The 23,852-nt window shown below is 41.1% G+C and overlaps 2 protein-coding genes across 2 annotated transcripts; both read right to left on the bottom strand.

The window, feature by feature from the left end:
* Nucleotides 1-2,242: 2,242 nt before the first annotated feature.
* Nucleotides 2,243-3,597, bottom strand: LOC125546285 (uncharacterized). The gene is made up of 2 exons (XM_048710502.2): nucleotides 2,836-3,597; nucleotides 2,243-2,623 (listed from the first exon to the last, which is right to left on the bottom strand). The coding sequence occupies exons 1-2, from the start codon at nucleotides 3,259-3,261 to the stop codon at nucleotides 2,519-2,521; spliced, it is 531 nt and encodes a 176-aa protein (XP_048566459.1). The 5' UTR covers nucleotides 3,262-3,597; the 3' UTR covers nucleotides 2,243-2,518.
* An 8,515-nt stretch (nucleotides 3,598-12,112) lies between these two features.
* LOC147982324 (aspartyl protease family protein At5g10770-like) lies at nucleotides 12,113-14,720 on the bottom strand. The gene is made up of 3 exons (XM_087517314.1): nucleotides 14,542-14,720; nucleotides 13,827-13,924; nucleotides 12,113-13,338 (listed from the first exon to the last, which is right to left on the bottom strand). The coding sequence occupies exons 1-3, from the start codon at nucleotides 14,718-14,720 to the stop codon at nucleotides 12,113-12,115; spliced, it is 1,503 nt and encodes a 500-aa protein (XP_087373440.1).
* Nucleotides 14,721-23,852: the final 9,132 nt, after the last annotated feature.

Genomic DNA, 23,852 nt, shown 5'->3' on the forward strand with positions numbered 1-23,852 from the left:
ATTGCAATTGCTTCAATGACTGAGGTTATACTTTGTTGGTGCTCAATAAGGTTTCTGATTCATACTTTCGCTTTGTGAATTGATCATCACTTGAACATAAGTAATCATGTGACAAAATTTATATATGTTGTTGTTATGAGAATAATCATGATGCCTTCATGTCCGTATTTTATTTTTATCGACGCCTCTACCTCTAAACATGAGGACATATTTGTTGTTATCGGCTTTTCACTTGAGGACAAGCAAGGTCTAAGCTTGGGGGAGTTGATGCGTCCATTTTGCATCATGCTTTTATATCAATATTTATTGCATTATGGGTTGTTATTTCACGTTATGTCACAATACTTATGGCTATTCTCTCTTATTTTACAAGGTTTACATAAGGAGGGAGAATGTCGGCAGCTGGAATTCTGGGCTGGAAAAGGAGCAAATATTAGAGACATATTCTGTGCAACTCCAAAAGTCCTGAAACTCGAGGGAATATCTTAAAATAAATAAAGAAAAATCCTCGCCAAAGATGAAGTCCAGGGGGCCCACACCCTGCTCACGAGGGTGGGGGGGCGCCCCCCCTCCTAGGGTGCGCCCCCTACCTCGTGGGCCCCCTGGTGGGTCTCCGACGTCCATCTTCTGCTATATGAAGTCTTTCGATGAGGAAAAAATCAGAAGCAACCTTTCGGGACGAGACTCCACCACCACGAGGCGGAACCTTGGCGGAACCAATCTAGAGCTCCGGCAGAACTGTTCTGCCGGGGATACTTCCCTCTGGGAGGGGGAAATCATCATCATCGTCATCACCAACACTCCTCTCATCGGGAGAGGGAAATCTCCATCAACATCTTCACCAGCACCATCTCATCTCCAAACCCTAGTTCATCTCTTGTATCCAATTCTTGTCCCAAAGTCCGGGATTGGTGCTAGTAGGTTGCTAGTAGTGTTGATTACTCCTTATAGTTGATGCTAGATGGTTTATTTGGTGGAAGATCATATGTTCAGATCCTATATGCATATTATTACCCCTCTGATTATGAACATGAATATGCTTTGTGAGTAGTTACGTTTGTTCCTGAGGACAAGGGAGAAGTCTTGCTATTAGTAGTCATGTGAATTTGGTATTCATTTGATATTTTGATAAGATGTATGTTGTCTAGCCTCTAGTGGTGTTATGTGAACGTCGACTACATAACACTTCACCATTATTTGGGCCTAGAGGAAGGCATTGGGAAGTAATAAGTAGATGATGGGTTGCTAGAGTGACAGAAGCTTAAACCCTAGTTTATGCGTTGCTTCGTAAGGGGTTGATTTGGATCCATATGTTTCATGCTATGGTTAGGTTTACCTTAATACTTTTGTTGTAGTTGTGGATGCTTGCAATAGAGGTTAATCATAAGTGGGATGCTTGTTCAAGTAAGAACAGCACCCAAGCACCGGTCCACCCACATATCAAATTATCAAAGTACCGAACGCGAATCATATGAACGTGATAAAAACTAGCTTGACGATATTCCCATGTGTCCTCGGGAGCGCTTTTCCTATTATAAGAGTTTGTTCCGGCTTGTCCTTTGCTACAAAAAGGATTGGGCCATCTTGCTGCAGTTTATTTACTTTTGCTACTTGTTGCTCGTTACAATTTATCTTGTCACAAAACTATCTGTTACCACTTATTTCAGTACTTGCAGAGATTACCTTACTGAAAACCGCTTATCATTTCCTTCTGCTCCTCGTTGGGTTCGACACTCTTACTTATCGAAAGGACTACGATAGATCCCCTATACTTGTGGGTCATCATTCATCATGGCATGTCATAGCAGAACTTAAATAAAATACATGACTACCCAATAACATGAATATTGGACTAAGTAAGCAAATTGTAGAAAAATTTGAGAACTTAGCAAGCATCATTTCGTCTATACCTTCTATTAATATTGGAGTTGCTGAGTGAATTCTTTCTATCCACTAAAAAACATTTTGAAGTGACTAGCTGGAACCTAGTACAATTTTATGTACTCGTTCATTACAATATATGCACTGTGAATGCTTACTATCCTGCAAAAGAAAGAAGAAGCAAGGGATAAAGAAGAAATGAGGCACATCAGACAAAAAGGGCAACGGGGAGGGCGCCAACTGGACCAGCCCACTTGCGCGCAGTTTTCAGCGAGAGTTGTTAAGGATTAATTAAATCCTAATAATCAATGCTTAGGTCGGTTGTTTAGTTTAGCAACCGCGACTATGTAATTACCGCCTCTGTACATGGGTATAAATACCCTATTCTTCAGTCAATGCAGTTACTGTTCAATCCATTCGTTCCTCTCTCTCTTTTTCTTCTTTACATGTTATCAGCACTTTGCCCTAACCTGGAGCGAGCGATTACGCCACCCACATCAATCCGTCACCGGCGACGTCCTTGATGCCCGAGAGGCAGCAAGGTTTCTCCGACACGACCGGATGCCCAGCGTTCCTTGACGCATCTCGTTGTCCCTGGCGGCAGCCCACGCCCTCCGGCGCGTGGTGCGAGCACGCCTCACCCTGCAGAGCGGCACGGCGGCGCAGGTCTCCAGACGGCGCGTGGTCGCGTGGCCTCGACCTCCCGCATCAGCCCGAGGCGTTCGCGGCACAGGCGCAGGCGCTGTGAGTCTCTCGATCAGGGAAGAAACCAGATGCAAAGAGAAAGAAAGCACAAAATTCAGAGAAAGGTCAAGAACAGCAGAACGGCAAGGGGATCAGAAGAAAACATACAAGATCCCTGTGACACATCTCGTACAAAACGACAATAATGCAAAGACCAACTCTGCATCATACATCAATCAGGTGATTCAATTCCGATTTCGTTATACTAACCTCTAGTGCATCGTTTTTAATGTCGTCCAAAGCAAACTTCGGCAGCAACCCATGGCCCGGTCGACGTTTACCTCGGCTAGGCTCCTCGCGGAGCGGCGACATCCTTCGGCCCGGCTGCTCCCAGCGCTGCACCCCGAGGCGGCCGTGGACCACGGCCCCGGTGTGGCGGAGGATGCACTCCGGGCCTGCATCTTTTTCGATGAGGCGGCCAGGCGCGTAACGCACAGCGGCGGCAGCGGCCAACGGCCGGTGCCCGGCATGGCAACGCCCGGCAGCAAACACGGTGTCTCGCGGCTCCGCGGCAGCGGCCATCGGCCGGCGTGCGGCAGCGCGGTCCTCAGCCCGGGCAGAGGCAGCCCACGAGGCGCAAAACGCGGCGGCGCAACCATCGGTCTGCCCGCACTGCACAGCGGCAGCAGTTACCATGGCCACGACGCTCGCATGGGATAAGAAATTGGGGATCTTATCTTCTTTGGAATTTATTCAATTCAACCCTGTACTTAGAGATAAACATATCTTGCCCCTGCAGTTTCAGATCCAGTAAGACTTAACTGGGATTTACTAAACCGCATGTTTTAGTACCCAGATTTCTGAAATTGTCATTCAGTCTCTAACACTTGCGGTTGCAGTTTTAAGTCTACAGACTTTGTTTGGTCTGCATTTTAATCTATGTACTTGCTGTAAAGCATATTAAAAAAGTTGTAATGTGTTCAGTCTTCTTGCCTCATGCAATCTCTATAACACGTAACTATGTACAACAACTCTATTTTGGCAATTGAAATATATTTTTCTTGCAAATGTTGATGTAAACTCATACTACAAAATTATAGTATGAGACTATCTTCAAATTTTATTTGTGAACCACAAGGTATTGGTGACATCTACTGCATCATTTGCAGATTATCCATCACTATTGTGAGGTCTACATCTTGTCACTTTAATAAGATGACTACCTTCAAAGTGCTATTCCAAATATTAATATTAGATGTGACTACCTCAAGATATCATAAGGTAATACTGGCATCTACTGCAAATTTTGCAGACTATCCACTATTACTGTAAGGTCTACATCGTGTCACTTTGATAGATGATTACCTTCAAAGTTTAGCATAACATAAGGTAATAGAATTATGAACATCTACTGACAAAAGTCAGACTATGTTTTCTATTACTGCGAGATCTACACCACATCTGGTGACTATCTTCAAAGTGTTATCCTATATAAATTGAGGTCTACACATATGAGTATATAGCATCAGCTATCGTAAAAATTTGCTCCTCTGAAGCAATTGTTGTTGTTCACTAAAAAGAAGATATTTACTCTCATAGTAAAAGGTATCCATGCATGAACACTACATGCTGAAATAACATATATTTTTCATGAATATTAGTTAATTAAGCCTCACTTTGCTTGAAAAAGTCATAGAATATTACGCAAGTATTGTCATATCCTGGTACTTACCTTCTATTACATAAGTAAAATACATGGCAATGGAGCGTATGTCACTATTTATAATTATGGTGTCGTCCATCCATCAAGATGGATCCCATAATTTATGGTACCGATTGAGTGTCTCAACATTTTCGCAATGTCCACATCACATTGTGGTTATACTTTCATAGTGACTAAACTAATGTTAAACATGCAACGTCTATGTTTCTGGCGGTGACTCTAAAGTTGCAACGCTCATATGAATTTTATGTGTCACCAACTTCACTTAGTTCTCAAACTAAGTACATAATGGATGAATATTTATTCATCTCGAATGTTTCACCTAAGAGAAACATGCTGCCATGAGCACATCGCGAATGATCACCCATTCGTTTTTCAAGACCTCAAGTCTATCGCAGCTCACAATTCTGTCATTTAATCAACTTCAAGTTGAGATCCCATGATCAAATATTTTCATATGTAATCCGGTTGAAAACCCCTTAATACCATGAGCTATATATGTAATCCTCATATGATGGTATTATCATTTTTCCATGATGGAGAAACATGGAATTTCTTAAAATCATCAGATTCACCCAACGGGTTCTAACCCATTATTTGTAATTCTTGCTAGTATGAGGACTTCAAAGACAACCGAAGACGGAATTACCTCTTAATAGGGAATAAATCATTTTCAAACGATCACAAAGACAACTCTCAAGTTTGTCAAATGTGTGGTTATACAAACATCGCACCTATGATTACCAAACCCTCAAAGCTATGGTCAAACCACACTGCAAATTTATTGAAAAGGAAAATAAGTTCATTGGATTGTTCTCAAATCTTCATCAGAAGGAGAGAACCAAAATCTAGTGCAATAAAAGGATGGTAAATTCCTTTGCAATGATGATATGTTTGTGTAATGAAATTTTCAATAATACTGGAGACCTCATGTAATCTCTTAATTATCCCAAAATTTTATTAGCCTATACTTGTTGTACTACAAGTAGTGCGATGTTCAATATCTTATTTCTCGGACATGATATTCGATAAATTTTGAATGTATGAATCAAGTAATACTCAATATTGTTGCATACACAATAATTTTCTAGATCTTAATATATTAAATATTTGGCTTGGTAGCCTTAACCATCCTGGTTTGGCGATGATTAGAAAATTATTGACAATTCTGTTGGTCACAACTTATCAAGTTACAAATTTTCCCAAATCATCAGATTTTATGTGCACCGCATGTGCCATAGGGGAAATAAGTTTTAAGGCACTCTCACCTTAAAATTCTAAGCAAGACACTTATTCTTCCTTGAACACATTCAAAAGATATGTCTGGATTGCTTAACCATTATCTGGGGTAATTTAGATACTTCATGATACTCATATACACATTCATAAAATGTTTTTAAGTGTGTCTCTTATCACACACAAGCATGCATGATCTTACTAAATAAATTACTCAACTTATCAAAGTAGGAGCAAATTCTCCTGAAAACATGATCTATAAACCCATTCGAATGAACAGTGTTGTTGAACTAATTCAATGAGAATTTTTTGTATTAGGTACTTTATGTGCATACCCAGAATGGTTTAGCTAAATTTCTTATCAAAGAGAGTTAAATGAATTACATGACCACTTTTAAAGAATTGTAAATTTACCAGCCTCTTGCTGGACACATACGGCCTTACACACCGTAAGTATGATCTAACTCATACCAACTGCATATCATACTACTTTCCCCTTGTAGTAACTACGTGGAAATCAACAAAGTATTTCCCATCTGCGATAATTCGGTTACATACCAATATCACCACTCCAGCGTACATCAATGGACACTCACAGAAAATTAGGGATCTTGTGAGGAATAATAATTTATCTGTCAATCAAAATTATTCATAGCCTGTATGCTGATTGCATCAGCAATAAGGATATTTTCCGGCATTAGGGAAGATAAGTACCATAAAGAATGCCGAGAAATAAATTAGAAATGTTATTGACATTCAATCCTTATATCCACGTACTCAAAGAATCTAAACTAGAAGTTTAGAGAATCATATATTTGCAACACATTGCAAATTTGCCACATACATTTACTGATGACAAGGTGTCACTAAATTCTATATTCCTGCAGTAAAGTGTTAGAAAGAGTGGAGGTACCTGATAAACCACTCTTCTCCCAAAATGAGAGCAAGAGGGGGAGAAAATCTGACAACACGAGATATAACTTCTCATATGCTTCCGCGGAAACAGAGGAAATCAAAACCTTAACCAGTAAATGTAATTCAACATCAAGTTGAAAGACACCTCACTGGATGCTCATCATCCAAAGCCTGACATAAATGTGCCCAAATGTTTTGGTGCAGGGACATTGAAACGCCTTGACTCCATTTGTTATAGGAAATCACAAGGGGTTAAAAAGGAATAAATAAATTATCCACAAACTTCAATCATTCCATCAGAATCGTATAAACTAAAGACTACACTTGTCGACATATATTTCTTCTCAAATTGCTAAACCTTTTGGGCCCCGAACCAAAATCCATGGTAGAGTGCCTCTTGCACTCATATTGGTTCACATAAAAGGAAGCAAGTAATGAAGAATAGCACTCGCTCTACAAATGAATAGTATTTACCACAGTAATACCTACTCCCCATAAGTATCTTCCATATGGAATACTAAAAACTTCTCATTCATAGACAAAGTCAATGAGGTGGTGAGAAAGCGAGGCTTGTAGCAAAAGGGTTCACGCAGAGACCCGACATCGATTATGATGTAACATACCCTCTTGGTATGAGTGGAATTATGTTTAGATACTAAATATCATTGGCAATAATAATAATAATAATAATAATAATAATAATATCCATGCAGTTGATGGATGAAGTGGCTACATACTCATATGAGTCACTCATTTCGGAAATCTCTATTCAAGTCCCTGAAGGGCTTATACTTCCGAATCCAAAAGCAAATCGTAACAAGTTTTGTGTAAAACTTTATAAGTCACTCTTTGACTTGAAATAGTCGGAAATCATATGGTACTACCGACTAAATGAGTTCCTTCTTCAAAAGGAGTACTCAAAGAATGATGATTGCTTATGTGTTAATAAGGGAATCCCAAATTTGATTTCCTTATATCACTTAGTGTATATCAATGACTTCATCATCAATGTCTATACAAGACCTAAACACACACAAAATCATCTCAAGACGAAAAATTTGGATTAAACCAAATTTAGCTTAAGTTTATAACTTGAGCATTCTCTCAAGAATACATATCAGTCTACATATATCCAAAGCATATATGAGAAGTTCAATGTGGATATATCACACCAACAAAACGTATATGGTCGATATGAGGAATATTAAATTATATCTCAAGTTCACAATAAATCTTGGACAATTCCATCAGGAAAATCAAGATTTGACCATGATATGATATATGATATTGGCTCTTTACTTGATCCCAACAAAGCCATATCAATGACTGAATTTGATGTAATAGCCTTCTTATGGAAGTCATCTAAATAGAATTTAACGGCTACTTCCACTTATCATTCTCATAATTGCTTTATATAAAGGCATTGAAAATATGCTTAGCTTAGCAGAATGATTAACCACACTCAAAACCATGTCGTTGAGATTCATCAGAATAAAGTAACTTGATTTATCAAGATGCTACCACTTGTGTTACTCAATACATACAGATTATATGAAGAGCGATATCACAAAGCATATAGCTCGAGATTACTTATCCTGATGAATTATAGAAAAGTGATGAAAAATTTGCAAGTAAAATACTGTGAAAATCCAACAGATTATTCATGGCATGATCATGTCAATGAAATTGGTACGAGATATCCTCGAGATTTGCAAAGTTCAGGGGGGGAGTAATCTCCCAAACTATAACCTGTTAACAATCATCAAATTACATATATTGTACTCTTTTTCCCTTCATGAGTTTTCCCTCATGGTTTCTCATAAAAGGTTTTTAATGAGACAATATTGATACAAGTGTTCACATATGTCATGTCAATTTCTCCTTATATTTTTCCCATTGGGTTTTAAAGGAGTTTTCAGTGACATATCAGATCGCACTCTTTTCCTTATGAGCTTTCTCTCAAAGTTTCTCATAAGGGTTTTTAATGAGGCAATATCTTTTTAACATAATATGCAATACTTTCAAGTTTTCCCCATTGGGGTTTTTAAAGGAAAGTATACAAAGCATATTCATTGTTCTCTAAACTCACCAATGATTTTTCTCCCTCTTCAAAGGTTTTTCTCATATGAGTTATCAAGAGACAATAATCATTATATGTTGCATCATTTTCTCCTTATTATTTTTTTCACTGGGTTTAAAGGAGTTTTAGCAACATATCTACACTATTCTCCTCATATTTTTCCCACGGGGTTTTTGGAGGAGACTTTAAAGATTATACAAGCATTTCTGAAGATGAAGATGATGAGCATTCTCAAGGGCGGCCATATATTAGGAAGGAGTCTATCAAGATGATGTAGATTCATCTAGTGAAGCATAGATTGGGGGGAGTGTTAAGGATTAATTAAATCCTAATAATCAATGCTTAGGTCGGTTGTTTAGTTTAGCAACCGCGACTATGTAATTACCGCCTCTGTACATGGGTATAAATACCCTATTCTTCAGTCAATGCAGTTACTGTTCAATCCATTCGTTCCTCTCTCTCTCTTTTTCTTTTTTGCAAGAGTAACCTCTCATCTTGTGCAACACGATACATAGGGGCTCCTGCGTGCGTGGGATGAGGGGTGACCTGGGGCCAGATGACATGGAGCGGTAGGCCAGCGATGCGCCCGAACGGAAAATCCATTGCCTCGAGTAAGGTGGCCATGCATTGCACGAACGCTGTCGTCCAACAGGAAAGTGTGTGATGCAGCCATGCTGGTTGGAGACGGGGTTGATGGAGGAGCCCCGATCGGACGATATCGACGACAACCGGCACAGAACGATCATGCCAAGCCACATAGCCGTAGTAGAGTTCGGTGTAGTCGAGCGGATCTCGGAGAAGAGGCGTGTACTAGTTGCAAAATGGCGGTGGGCGACGCAAACTGATCTTAGATTGAAAAATCCCCCAAAAACATGGATGAATTGTCCGCGAGAAAGGAAAACCCCAGGTAAAGGAAAAATACTCTCTAGGACATACGTTCAGCATGACAAATAAACACCAAGGCGCTAACCAATCTGTGGTTGGATGGTTAGGTGGACAGTGGTATCCCCGGCTCACCAAGGTTCAAGTCCTGGTGCTCGCATTTATCCTGTATTTATTTTAGGATTTTCGGCAACGTGGTTCAGTTGGAGGAGACGTTTCCGTCGACTACGAGGCGTCTACGGTGACTTCGTAAAATCTCAAAATGATATGCTAGCTCAGTATCTCGGAGGTGCTCATAGAGGTTGGGTGTGTGTGCATAATCATAGGGGTGAGTGTATCCGTTCATATATGAGCGCTTGCGTCTGTACTGTGTTAAAGAAAACACAAGGCAAAAACAAAGAAAGAAAGAAAAAGATAGTGGTAGCACTGGAATGCTTACTTGATCATATCTATCTATTACAGTATATAATTAAAACAGAGGTCAAATAAACCATCATGTTCGTCCACATAGACTAAATTATGTTGAGAGTAAGATTTAGATACTAACAACAGTGAGATTTAGATATTAACAACCAAGATTTAAAAGACGTAACATTACATATAAATATGATAACATCCAAATACTTTGACACGTAACGTGTCATGTACTACTAAGAAGAAGAAAAAAAGGCTACCTTTGGTTTGTGTACCAAGATAGTAGTATATGGGAACAGGAAAAAAAGTTCGGCAACCGCAGAATCTATTTCTACAAAAAAGGAAAGAGTCTGGACACCCAAAGGCAGGGTCCTAGGAGAATACGTGTGCTGATTCCTAAAAAATGAATAAATGTGCAGACGCCATCTATGATTTCGGCAAAGTAATCAGTCCGGACTTCTCCATGGGTGTTAAAATAAAACAGTCCAGACTCAGCTTAGTGATCCACGTTTGAGATAACTATCTTTCTGTATGCAGCTTGAAAAGATATAAGTACGTATATAGATATCGAAAACAATGGGGCAAAGAGATTAATGATTGAGATCTAAAGGTTTGAAAGTTACAAACAATGTTGGGGATGTGCCGTTGTAGCTAACTTGTCACATGTAGAGCACAAAATTTAGGCTGTTGAGCACAAATAGGTAGGCAACGGGTAGGTATCATGTGCATCGGTGCTTGTGATGCTACTGGTGCACCGGATGCCCTTAGTGCATTTCAATATGTTTGAAAATTTTAGAAAAAAATTACGACATTGACCCAACATCGACTTGTGTTGTCAAAACATTTCAACTCAAAATTTGAAACATTGCTTGAGATACAAAAATCACAAAATCGGCACCGAATAGTACACAATATAATTTGGGCTTTAGATTTGTCTCATTTATCACATTGATGCCAAAATTTTCATTTTTGTATCTTGTGCAATGTTTCAAATTTTGATTTGAATTTTTGCAACAACAAAGACCGTTGTTATGTCAATATCCTACATCCTTTTTCTGATTTTTGGGAACATTTTCTAATGTGCTACAAGGTGCGATGCACTGGTAGCACCACAAACACCGGTGCACTAGATACTTTCCCGGTAGCCAACTGCAACTAAAAAGCAGTCAATCTAATTCAACATACACTAGGTAAACACGTAATTAGGAAGTCCATGTATCATGAAAGTCAAAAAAATAATATTTGCTGTAATTATTGTAAGTACTAGCATAAGCCAGTGTATAATAAAAAACAAATATGTGATTCAGGTCATTCGAAAATACGTAAAATCATACAATAGATGTCGTTCATGTGCTACAAATTTGTCTGTAAATATAGAAACTGTATTTGGATCGGGAACAAGCATATCGTTATAAATAATAAAAATTACAACAATATACTAGAGACCATCTCAAATTCTAAAATAATTGTTTCCCATACACATATGTCCAGCCACATAAATACATGTGAAATAATTCTGTTAATATTGCCCTATGAGGACCTGTGGAATTTAAAACGAAAAGACTGTCCAATTTGATTTCCATATAGTAGCACTAAATATGCAGCAAAGGAGAACCAGTGCTAATGTAGCTTCTCTCTGGATGAGATGCATTAAGAATTTAAACATAATAAGGCACTTAGAATTACAAACATGAGTACATTCGATAGCACGTAAAGTTCTTCATGAACTAGAATGGAAATAACCGTAGGCACGTGCAGTTTAAAATAACTCGTGGATTCCACAATAGGTGGCACCGAACGAGAAGTGTTATCTATATACAAGTGATTGCAAGATGGGTAGAGGAAGAGAAAAAAACTTTAAGTATATGCCATCTAGGTTGATTTAATTCTTTGTAGAAAATTATCAAAATATGTGAAAATATGAACACTAAGGGGTGACAAATGTTCCACAGAAGGATGTATATTAGCAAGAAATTCTATGGTTTGCATGTCAGGCTTCTGACCATAGATTTTCAATGTCACGCCACAAAGTCAATACAAAAAAAGGTCACAACAATACCAAAAATATTCCACATGATGTAGTCGTGATATGCCATTATCTGTAATTTCAAATTCATATCTAATAGTACACCAACATGTAAATATGAATATAATAAATAAGTACAACACAAGGAAGGTAATACATGAAAAAACTAGCCGTGCAAATGCGCGGGTCACACTACTAGTTTATTAATTATATGCCTTATTTTGGCGAAAAGTTATATGCCTTGTTACAATTTGACAATTACAAACATTATTCAACAACCACCCTTGGGACCAAAACCAAGGTTGTCGTTTACAATGTCAAACACAATTTCTACAGATTGTTGTGCACTCCTCCCTATTATAGATATGCCGCTCTGGGAATGAAACGCCAGACACGCGATGCGCTTACCCGGCCGCGGATTAAAGAAGATGCCTTCATAACTGAGATCAAACTCTGTACCGTCACTGAAGCCGAAAATTACTTGGGGTATAGGGATGTTAGCAGGTGCGTCTGTGAAGTTGAAGCAGCCGCCGAGTATGTAGACATCCTTTGGAATAAGATACTTCTCAAACTCCTGCCGGAACACCCTAGTGAGGTTGCCGTGAACCTCAGGTGGGATGTATGTCAAAGTTGCCCCGGAGTCCACAAATGTTTCTTGCTTCACCGGCATAGCAATAAACTCATTGCCGACGTACATGTATGTTAAATCCACAAAATACAAAGACATGTGAGTCCTATGCCTAAACATTTTGGTGAATGTAATGTCGGAGGTCGACTCGTCCATCCTGCCAAAGGTGAGGAACCCACTCTTCTTACTCCTTGACGATGGAATACAGTATGAAAACCCATTGTGTGTAATATCAACTGATGGGGCATCCGTCTTGTGTATCTGCTGTGCTAGAGACATTGGGCCACGCCCGAGCCCAATAAGTCCGTCCACGTCACCAAAATATCCCACATCACTAGTAGCACATCCAAACAGAAAATGTTTGACTGACACAAAGTATGTCAGGTTTAATTCGTCCGTAAAGACTATACCTTGTGTGCTTGATGCGTCCATGTAGTGGGTGGAGAAGAAACAATGATCATTGCCGCCAACTTTGCACCTTCCTCCCGCCTTTAAACAGTTTGAAGATCCGCAGAAGACTAGCTTGGAGGTGAAAGAATCTGCAGGGGCGTACGATGCTCCTTGGTAGCTCTCCGTGGAATTAATTCTTGTCATGTTGCAACGGATCCAGCTGAAGTCGCTGCCCGTGTCAAATACCACCTTCTGAAGTACATCTGGATATCCAAACCCAAGCCAAGCTGTGAACATATCCAGATCACTTGTCCGGTCACGAGCTGTGATATTCAAATACTCTGAGGGGTAGAAGATGGGCGTCCCTAACAGCACACTCATCCGGGCTAGGTCATGGGTAAGGTACTCCATGGGATTCACCTCCTTGGGTTTGCCTGTGCGAATAAGTGGGATCTTCTTATTGGTATGTGCCAATGAACCTGCCAATTTGCAATTTAAATATATCCTTAATTATGCAGCGAATCTGTTATATAGTTAAAAGGATAGGAGATGAAAGGTAGAGGTTCATCAATCAAAAGGATATCTATGAGCATGTACATTTTACAAAAATGGTAGACCTGCCAAAAGTTTTCCTACAAGATTAGTCTACATACATTGATTTTATGTCTAACTTTGACCATTAATTTTACCAACAAAAAATGAGTTATATGCCACAAGAATATACTAAAACAAATACAAGGTACAACCCCCTAAAGAAGAACATATATATCTATGTACCAGAAATGAAAACGGCATGTATATTAGGATGTACAATTTTAATTGATTAGTCTACCCATATCACAGCCACAATATTATGATGCTCCCATACTGTTCCTAACTTAGTATAACAGTTGTGATCCTATAGAATGGTGACTATTTTTCTGGCACCATTGATGCAAGGTGAGTAGTGTCAAAAAGGAGGAGCTACCTGCTTCTGGCGGTGAAGGAGTCCGGTCCACATCTGGAGAACAGATTGCCGAACGTGACTTTGAAGCCGCAGCAATCAGCAACAACGCTGAAACAATGGTAGTATATAAAACCACTTGTGGTCCGGTCTGAGCAAAGTTAAATTATAAATAAAATTTTGACATGAAAAACGAAGTGGTCTTGTATAAGGGAATGGAGGGAGTATATAAAATAGGAAGCAACTTAATTAATGATGAGGTTTGTTTTCATACATGCTTAGCAACAACACTTGCGACCAGTAGGACAACCAAATAAGGATGTGTTTTCTGAATGGAACATGAAGAGAGATTCCTGGGGTTGTTGTGATTCATATGAGTGAGCAACGTTGACACCTAATACTAGATATTTTATAGGAAACTGTTAAAATCATAAAATGCCTGTATATTTTTCAGGAAACAGTAGGTCTCTACAGTATATTGAAAAACAAGTGGTGTATGAAATTTACAAGAGCTATAGCTACTCCTGGACTGTCACAAGAATATACTAAAGTAAATACAAAGTACAACCCACTAAAGAAGAAGAACATAAAGCGGCATGTATATTAGGATGTACAATTTTAATTGGTTAGTTGAATATGTCATGCTTACTAAGAAAGGGTCTACCCATATCACAGCCACAATATTATGATGCTCCCATACTGTTCCTAACTTAGTTTAACAGTTGTGATCCTATAGAATGGTGACAATTTTTCTGGCATCATTGATGCAAGGTGAGCAGTCTGCACAAAGGAGGAGGTACCTGCTTCTGGCGGTGAAGGAGTCCCGCCCTCATCTGGATAACTGATTGCCGAACGTGACTTTGAAGCCGCAGCAATCAGCAACAACGCCACAACGATGGTAGTTAAGAAGAACTTCATTTGTACGTAAGTGGATATCAAATCTCAATTCTCAAATCACTTGTGTTCTTTTTATACAAGCATTAGAATGGTCCGGTCTGAGCAAATAAGTGAAGTTTGTTATGGGCATGCGGTGATCTTTACGTGGTATGGACGCACCCGCAAGCAGTTGCAACCATAGTTGAGGCAAGGCATCTTTGCATGATATGTGTTGGTAAGACTGTTCGTACATTTGCGTGAATCGGACGTATTCAGACTGTTGGCCAGACTATTGTACTCCCTTTAATGGCGTACAAGTGTGGGTCCCCCATGTCAGGTTCTGTGAGACAAAATTAGTGAAAAACGTGCGCATGGGATTCAATCCTGATACAATACATTAGATTACCCACAATGGAAGTAATATATATAGGTGTTAACATCACACATATTTAGACAAAATAGATGATGTGATAAGTAATTAATGAAGAAAGAGAGTGATGTGATAGGATAGCTAGTTACTAGTAGTATGAATAACATCACACATACCAAGACAAGATGAGTATACAACTTAATAAATTAAGTGTTGTATGACATCACACATATGTTACTCTCCATTGTGAAGGTAGTAATATAGACTAGTAACATATGCATGGAGAACGGCCATAGAGTGGACGGGCTTGCGCGCTCCTGTTATCTGAACGGGCAATACAAGTCACGGGATGTGTGCCACTGACAATACCGACAGCCTGAAGAGAAATACAAAGCTGCAGAGACAACTGACGGCGGCTGGCCGGGGCATGTGTTATCGGAGGTGCGCGAGTGGTACAAGATTTTGCCGTCCCCCCGGGACCGTCTACTTTCACGGCGATTAATCGCTCGCAGGTAGGGGGGGAAGTTTTGAAGTGGGGCCATGCATGCGTTCGAGGCAGGGAGCAAGAGTGCGTAATTAACCTCGAATACCTTTCCGTGGGCGCCGGCAGAGCTTTGCTATGGATGTGATTCTGGAGGAGACGGATGGGTTCGAGTTCCTTTCAGATCCAGTCGATGGGTAAGTTGCTTGGCCTCGAGAGATGGTTTTGGATCTGATTCTGAGTTTCTTCTAGTGTGGATGTTAGATGTGCTTCTGATTCTTGCGCAGATTTCCAGTGCTGACTTCGGGTGTGGAGAATGAACTGCTTGACAAGGAGGCTTCCAATGATGTGCCGGATCTGCCGGATCACGCCGCTGGTTGCACCGGTGACAGTGATGTGAGCGCCGCGGTAGTCGCGAGGCATATGGACCTGACCGGCGATAGTACTTCCTAGAATGCCTTGTTAGGAAATATAAACCACGAGTGTGTCGTGGCGTGTGTGCCAGGGTCAGTCGCGTGCGTGCGCAGTGGAGATACGTCCAACAGCTACAAAATCAGCCGCATCGTAGTTTGTTAGCGGGATGCACGAGCGATGGATAAGGACGTGCATGTAGTGGTTTTGTTAGGGCATGTACATCAGTTTAGACGCCTGTTGTCTGCAATGATCCTCCATGTCACCTGTAGACAACGGTAAAGACACCTCGTACAATAGACCGTCCTTTCTTACTATCTGTAACATCCTAAAATTAGTAAATATGTTAATTAGTCTACGAAATTAAATCCCATCCAACTCCGGCCAACCCCACCGCTCCTACTCTTTACAAAAGGGCACTAGTAGAAAACAGGACTTTGGTCCAGGCCGGGTCAGCCCATTAGTCCCGGTTCAGTCTAGAACCGAGACCAATGTGGGCATTGGTCCCCGTTCGTGAGCCCAGGGGGCCGGCCAGGCCACGTGGGCCATTGGTCCCGGTTCATCTGGACCTTTTGGTCCCGATTGGTGGGATGAACCGGGACCTGGGCCTCGTTCCTGGCCCACCACCATTGGTGCCGGTTGGTGGCTTGAACCGGGACCAAAGACTCCCCTTTAGTCCCGGATCTTGTCACCAACGGGACCAATGAGGTGCATATATATACCCCCTCGCGCAAGAGCAGAGCACAGTGCTCTGTTTTTTCTGGCCGAGGGGAAGAGGGCTTTGTGGTGCTCTAGCTCACCTCCTATGCACATGAGGTGTTCGATGGAATGCCCGAGCCACACTACTTAAGCTTTCTCCTCTCGAAGCTCGATCTCCAAACTCCATTTTCCTCGAGATTTGTCTAGATTTAGCGGTCCGTCACGCCCCGTCCCCGTCTTCACCGCCGTCGATCGCCCGCGCCGATCTCATCACCGACACCACCGTGGTGAGCCTCTTGTTCTTATCTTCTTTCTGAAAGGAAAAATATTCTTACTTGTATGTTTAGATAGATACTTGTATCATTTTCTTACATTTATTATTGCATCTTATATAGTGCGATGGTTTTGGTATCCGCCCCCGTCGGCCCTCGTCCTGTCTATGATTCGGATGTGGTATGTATATTATCTTTATAACTATTGGTTCATTTATTGTTTATGAAAATTATGCCGACCAACGTGACATAGATTTTATTTATCTAGGATGTATGTGAATCGGAAATGCCAACCGACCCTATTGTCGAGAGGTTAAATTTAGTTGAAGAAGAAAACAATTTGTTGAAGGAAAAAATAAAAAAAATTGAGGAGGAGAAGATGATATTGGAGTTGCATGTTGCGGATGTCGTCGATGGTCACAAGATCAAGATGGATGCAATGCACTTGAAGATTAGAAAGATTAGAAAATATGCCATTCATACAGGCTTGGTATCATTATGCCGTTGGATCAATTGTTACCTTGGTTGCGATTATGATCGCATTTGTTTTCGCATTGAAATGTTTTACATAGTTTCAATGTATGGTTTAATTAATTAGATGCTCTGGAGAGCTATATGTTGTTAGATGAGAACTATGTATGCACTTTGGTTTTAATGTGATGATGAACTTCTATTAATTTGGACACTTAATTATATATAATGCACGCAGATGAACCGGCAATGGTTGTACGGTGACAGACACACCCGCGAGTACATTAAGGGCGTGCATGAGTTTCTCGATGCGACTGAGGCAAACAAGCAGAATGGTTTTATGTGTTGTCCATGCACTGAATGTGGGAATACGAGGTCTCACTCTAACCGGAAAATCCTTCACTCCCACCTGCTTTACAAGGGTTTCATGCCACACTATAATGTTTGGACGAGGCACGGAGAAATAGGGGTTATGATGGAAGACGGCGAAGAAGAAGACTATGATGACAACTATGTGCCCCCTGAATACGGTGATGCTGCAACGGGGGGAGCTGGTGAAGATCAATAGGAACCAGACGATGTGCCCAATGATGCTGCAACGGGTGAAGCTGCTGAAGATCAAGAGGAACCAGACGATGTGCCCGATGATGATGATCTCCGTCGGGTCATTGTCGATGCAAGGACGCAATGCATTAGTCAAAAGGAGAAGCTGAAGTTCGATTGCATGTTAGAGGATCACAAAAAAGGGTTATACCCCAATTGCGAAGATGGCAACACAAAGCTCGGTACCGTACTAGAATTGCTGCAGTGGAAGGCAGAGAATGTTGTGGCTGACAAAGGATTTGAGAAGCCACTGAAAATATTGAATAAGAAGCTTCCAAAGGATAACGAATTGCCCGATAGTACATACACAGCAAAGAAGGTCATATGCCCTCTAGGATTGGAGGTGGAGAAGATACATGCATGCCCTAATGACTGCATCCTCTACCGCGGTGCATACAAGGATCTGAACGCATGCCCGGTATGCGGTGCATTGCGGTATAAGATCAGACGAGATGACCCTGGTGATGTTGACGGCGAGCCCCCCAGGAAGAGGGTTCCTGCGAAGGTGATGTGGTATGCTCCTATAATACCACGGTTGAAACGTCTGTTCAAAAACGAAGAGCATGCCAAGTTTATGCGATGGCAAAGTGAGAACCGAAAGAAAGATGGGAAGTTGAGAGCACCAGCTGACGGGTCGCAGTGGAGAAAAATCGAGAGAAAGTACTGGGATGAGTTTGCAAAGGACCCAAGGAATGTATGGTTTGCTTTAAGCGCGGATGGCATTAATCCTTTCGGGGAGTAGAGCAGCAATCACAGCACCTGGCCCGTGACTCTATGTATGTATAACCTTCCTCCTTGGATGTGCATGAAGCGGAAGTTCATTATGATGCCAGTTCTCATCCAAGGCCCTAAGCAACCCGGCAACGAAATTGATGTGTACCTAAGGCCATTAGTTGAAGAACTTTTATAGCTGTGGAATGAAAACGGTGTATGTACGTGGGATGAGCACAGACAGGAGGAATTTAACCTTAAGGCGTTGCTGTTCATGACCATCAACGATTGGCCCGCTCTCAGTAACCTTTCAGGACAGACAAACAAAGGATACCACGCATGCACGCACTGTTTAGATGACACTGAAAGTATATACCTGGACAAATGCAGAAAGAATGTGTACCTGGGCCATCGTCGATTTCTTCCAACCAACCATCAATGTCGAAAGAAAGGCAAGCATTTCAAAGGCGAGGCAGATCACCGGAAGAAACCCGCCATGCGCACCAGTGATCACGTGCTTGCTATGGTCAATGATTTACACTACGTAATCTTTGGAAAGGGTCCCGGTGAACTAGCTGTTCCGAATGACGCTGAGGGCACGCACCCATGTGGAAGAAGAAATCTATATTTTGGGACCTACCCTACTGGAAAGACCTAGAGGTCCGCTCCTCAATCGACGTGATGCACGTGACGAAGAACCTTTGCGTGAACCTGCTAGGCTTCTTGGGCGTGTATGGAAAGACAAAAGATACACCCGAGGCACGGGAGGACCTGCAACGTTTGCACGAAAAAGACGGCATGCCTCCGAAGCAGTATAAAGGTCCTGCCAGCTACGCTCTTACGAAAGAAGAGAAAGAAATCTTCTTTGAATGCCTGCTCAGTATGAAGGTCACGACTGGCTTCTCGTCGAATATAAAGGGAATAATAAATATGCCAGAGAAAAAGTTTCAGAACCCAAAGTCTCATGACTGCCACGTGATTATGACGCAACTGCTTCCGGTTGCATTGAGGGGGCTTCTACCGGAAAACGTTCGATTAGCCATTGTGAAGCTATGTGCATTCCTCAATGCAATCTCTCAGAAGGTGATCGATCCAGAAATCATACCAAGGCTAAGGAGTGATGTGGCGCAATGTCTTGTCAGTTTTGAGCTGGTGTTCCCACCATCCTTCTTCAATATCATGACGCACGTCCTAGTTCATCTAGTTGACGAGATTGTCATCCTGGGGCCCATATTTCTACACAATATGTTCCCCTTTGAGAGGTTCATGGGAGTCCTAAAGAAATATGTCCGTAATCGCGCTAGGCCAGAAGGAAGCATCTCCATGGGCCATCAAACAGAGGATGTTATCGGGTTTTGTGTTGACTTCATTCCTGGCCTTAACAAGATAGGTCTCCCTAAATCGCGGTATGAGGGGAGACTGACTGGAAAAGGCACTCTTGGTCTCAAGCACACTACACAGTTCTATAGAACTCTACCTTGGTGACCCCGTATGTCGATGAATACAAGAACAGTCTGCGCTCCAAACACCCGGAGCAGTGCGATGACTGGATTACATGTGAACACATCAGGACTTTCAGCAGTTGGTTGGAAACACGTCTTAGAGGTGACAACACTGTTTGTGATGAGTTGTACTTGTTGTCCAGGGGACCATCTTTGACTGTATTGACATACAAAGGATACGAGATAAATGGGAATACATTTTACACGATCGCCCAAGATCAAAAGAGCACCAACCAAAACAGCGGTGTCCGCTTTGATGCAGCAACCGAGAGCGGAAATGATACATGTTATGGTTACATAGTGGACATATGGGAACTTGACTACGGACCTGATTTTAAGGTCCCTTTGTTTAAGTGCAAATGGGTCAATCTGTTAGGCGGCGGGGTACAGGTAGACCCACAGTACGGAATGACAACAGTGGATCTGAAAAATCTTGGGTACACTGACGAACCGTTCGTCCTAGCCAATGATGTGGCACATGTTATCTATGTGAAGGACATGTCTACCAAACCGAGAAAAAGAAAAGATAAGGAAGCGAATACATCATACGATGAGCCAAAGCGCCACATAGTTCTTTCAGGAAAAAGGGACATCCTGGGAGTGGACGGCAAGACAGACATGTCTGAAGATTATGAAAAGTTTCATGAAATTCCTCCCTTCAATGTCAAGGCTGACCCAAGCATCCTGATAAACAATAAAGATTATCCATGGTTACGGCGCAATAAGCAAATGACACAAGTGAAGAAAAAGTAAAGACTTTCTCCCGCAACTATTATGATGATACCATGCCAAATTTGTAACAGACAAGTATGCTATGCCAACTTTTTCAGAGTTCATTTGAAAACTATGAATTTAGGTCGAATTTTCTCTATAGGTGCATCTATGTTCAAATTTTAACTATTCAAATTTGAAAACTAATGGCACTAACAGAAAGTTTATATTTTTTCTAAAACTAATGGCACTAACAGAAAGTTTATAATTTTGCTGACCTAAAAGCAAAAATAATTAAAAAATAAAGCAAAAACAAAAGAAAATAAATAATACAGAAAACAAAACAAAAAAACTGGAAAAAAAATAAAAATAGCAACAATAAGTATTTTGTTGTAAGTAGAAACAAAATAAAATAAATAAAGCAACAAAGAAAACAAAAAAACTAAAAAAGTGTTTTCAAATTTGAAAACTAATGGCACTAACAGAAAGTTTATAATTTTTCTAAAACTAAAAGCAAAAAGAATTAAAAAATAAAGCAAAAAACAAAAGGAAAAAAATAATGCAGAAAACAAAACAAAAAACTGGAAAAAAAATAGGGCTCACCCCTATAATATTTGATACGACTAACTAAAATTACCAAATTGAGTATAATGATAAAACACAGTAATATTAAATAGCAGGAAAAAGATTGACTCAAAAATCAATTTTTATAGTAAAGTTATTCATAAACTAGTGATTCACACAAATTTTAAAAAAAATCAAATTTAAACTATTCAAATTTTAAAACTAATGGCACTAACAGATGAAGACATGGTTTTGTTGAATCCTTTGACACTACGCAACCTCCCGACCCCTCGGCGATCCTCTCGAACATGAGAGGAAGAAGAGGATCGCCGAGGGGTCGAGGGTTCCAGGGTCGTCGAGGGTTCGAGGGGTCGAGGATCGCCGAGGGGTCGAGAGAGGTTTCCTAGTGTCAAAGTATTGAAGAAATCCATGGCTTCATCATTAGCCGGAAGTAACCAGGGCATGATGAAGTCCTCCAAAATTATTTTGGAATGGTGTCCCAGATAGGATAATTTGCCTTTTTGTATGAATTTCAGCAAAGGCCTTCCAAATAACGATATTTGGAAGGTTCTTGCTGAACTTTGTATCAAAAAGCGAATTATCCTATCTAGGACTCCGTTCCAAAATAACTTTGGAGAGCTTCGTACCATCATGCACATGTTACTTTCGCCTAATGATGAAGACGTGGTTTTGTTGAATCCTTTGACACTACGCAACCTCCCGACCCCTCGGCGATCCTCTCGAACATGAGAGGAAGAAGAGGATCGCCGAGGGGTCGAGGGTTCCAGGGTCGTCGAGGGTTCGAGGGGTCGAGGATCGCCGAGGGGTCGAGAGAGGTTTCCTAGTGTCAAAGTATTGAAGAAATCCATGGCTTCATCATTAGCCAGAAGTAACCAGGGCATGACGAAGTCATCCAAAATTATTTTGGAATGGTGTCCCGGATAGGATAATTTGCCTTCTTGTATGAATTTCAGCAAAGGCCTTCCAAATAACGATATTTGGAAGGTTCTTGCTGAACTTTGTACCAAAAAGCGAATTATCCTATCTAGGACTCCGTTCCAAAATAACTTTGGAGAGCTTCGTACCATCATGCACATGTTACTTTCGCCTAATGATGAAGACATGGTTTTGTTGAATCCTTTGACACTAGGCAACCTCCCGACCCCTCGGCGATGCTCTCGAACATGAGAGGAAGAAGAGGATAAAAAAAGAAGAGGAAGAAGAAAAAAAAGAGAAGAAAGAATAAAGGAGTTCTTCTCCTCTATTCTTTGTTCTCCTCTTTTTTTTTCTTCTTCCTCTTTTTTTATCAGGAACGAGGGTCGTCGAGGGACATAGATGTAGTGTCGTCATTGTCGATATATACCCCCTCCCGATAGCTTGCTATGATTAGGTCGCTAGTTCTACGTTTGGCACTAATATATCCATCTGTCATGTTTGAATAATAATTGCCATGTTGTAAATATTTGTAGAAACTATGGACACCGCCCTAGACGAAGCAAAAGAAGCGTGGTTGAGGGACATAATCGCAGAAGGGAGTGATGCCGTCTCGTTGTTTCTCAACGAAACCGATGGTCTGGAAGGAGAGGGTGAACAAGCTGGCTACGGTGACCTAATGCCAGTGCAAGAAGAAGAACATGAGGACGGCTCCGGTGACCCAATGCCGGTGCAAGAAGGAGACCGTGATGACGGCTCCGGTGACCGAACCGAGTCCGGCCAGGTATATATATTAGTTAAGCCTGTGCTGACTAGCTGATTGATGCATTCATTGTTTTGGTATGTACACATATTAATTAAGTCTTTGTTCTTTTTTCTAGCCCTCCGGATCGAGCACAACCTCGGTAAAGAGACGAGGCCCGAAGAAAAAATTGAGCTCGGATGAAAAGTTTGAGATCATAGCAATCGCGCCCGACGGCCAACCGATTGAACCCCTCCGGACAAAGAGCGCATTTGTTGCTCATTGCGGGGTTCTGGTTATGGACAAGATCCCGATAAGCATCCAGCAATGGTTTAAGACGGCTACAGAAGACCCTGAGGTGTCTTATGTCAATGATATGCAGAAAAATGATCTTTGGACTGAGCTGAAGTCAAATTTCACCCTACCGCCAGAGGATAATCCAGAGAACCCAGTTAAAGAGAAATTAATCAAGTCTTTTGCTCTTAAGAGGATGGCAGAACTATTCAGGAGGTGGAAGAAAGAGCTGAATAAGTTTGTCGAATATAATGAGACACCAGAATTCAAGGGCAGATATGAGAAGATCGGAGATCACTGGCCCTCATTTGTGGCCCACAAGACATCGGAAAAGAGTAAGGAGATGTCGGCGACAAACAAGCAAAATGCTGCGAAGAAGATGCTTCACCATCGCACGGGGTCAGGTGGCT

The sequence above is a fragment of the Triticum urartu genome, chromosome 3A, assembly GCF_056163025.1.
Source record: "Triticum urartu cultivar PI428250 chromosome 3A, HENAU_Tu73, whole genome shotgun sequence".
Lineage (NCBI taxonomy): Eukaryota > Viridiplantae > Streptophyta > Magnoliopsida > Poales > Poaceae > Triticum > Triticum urartu.

Excerpts from the sequence above, each read along its gene's own strand:
- LOC125546285 (XM_048710502.2), bottom strand. The coding sequence starts at position 3,261 with ATGGTAACTGCTGCCGCTGTGCAGTGCGGGCAGACCGATGGTTGCGCC. Across the intron at positions 2,624-2,835 it reads TTAAAAACGATGCACTAGAG|CGCCTGCGCCTGTGCCGCGA; the intron begins GTTAGTATAACG and ends AGAGACTCACAG.
- LOC147982324 (XM_087517314.1), bottom strand. The coding sequence starts at position 14,720 with ATGAAGTTCTTCTTAACTACCATCGTTGTGGCGTTGTTGCTGATTGCT. Across the intron at positions 13,925-14,541 it reads ATGCCAGAAAAATTGTCACC|CATTGTTTCAGCGTTGTTGC; the intron begins ATTCTATAGGAT and ends TTTATATACTAC. Across the intron at positions 13,339-13,826 it reads TCCTTCACCGCCAGAAGCAG|GTTCATTGGCACATACCAAT; the intron begins GTAGCTCCTCCT and ends GCAAATTGGCAG.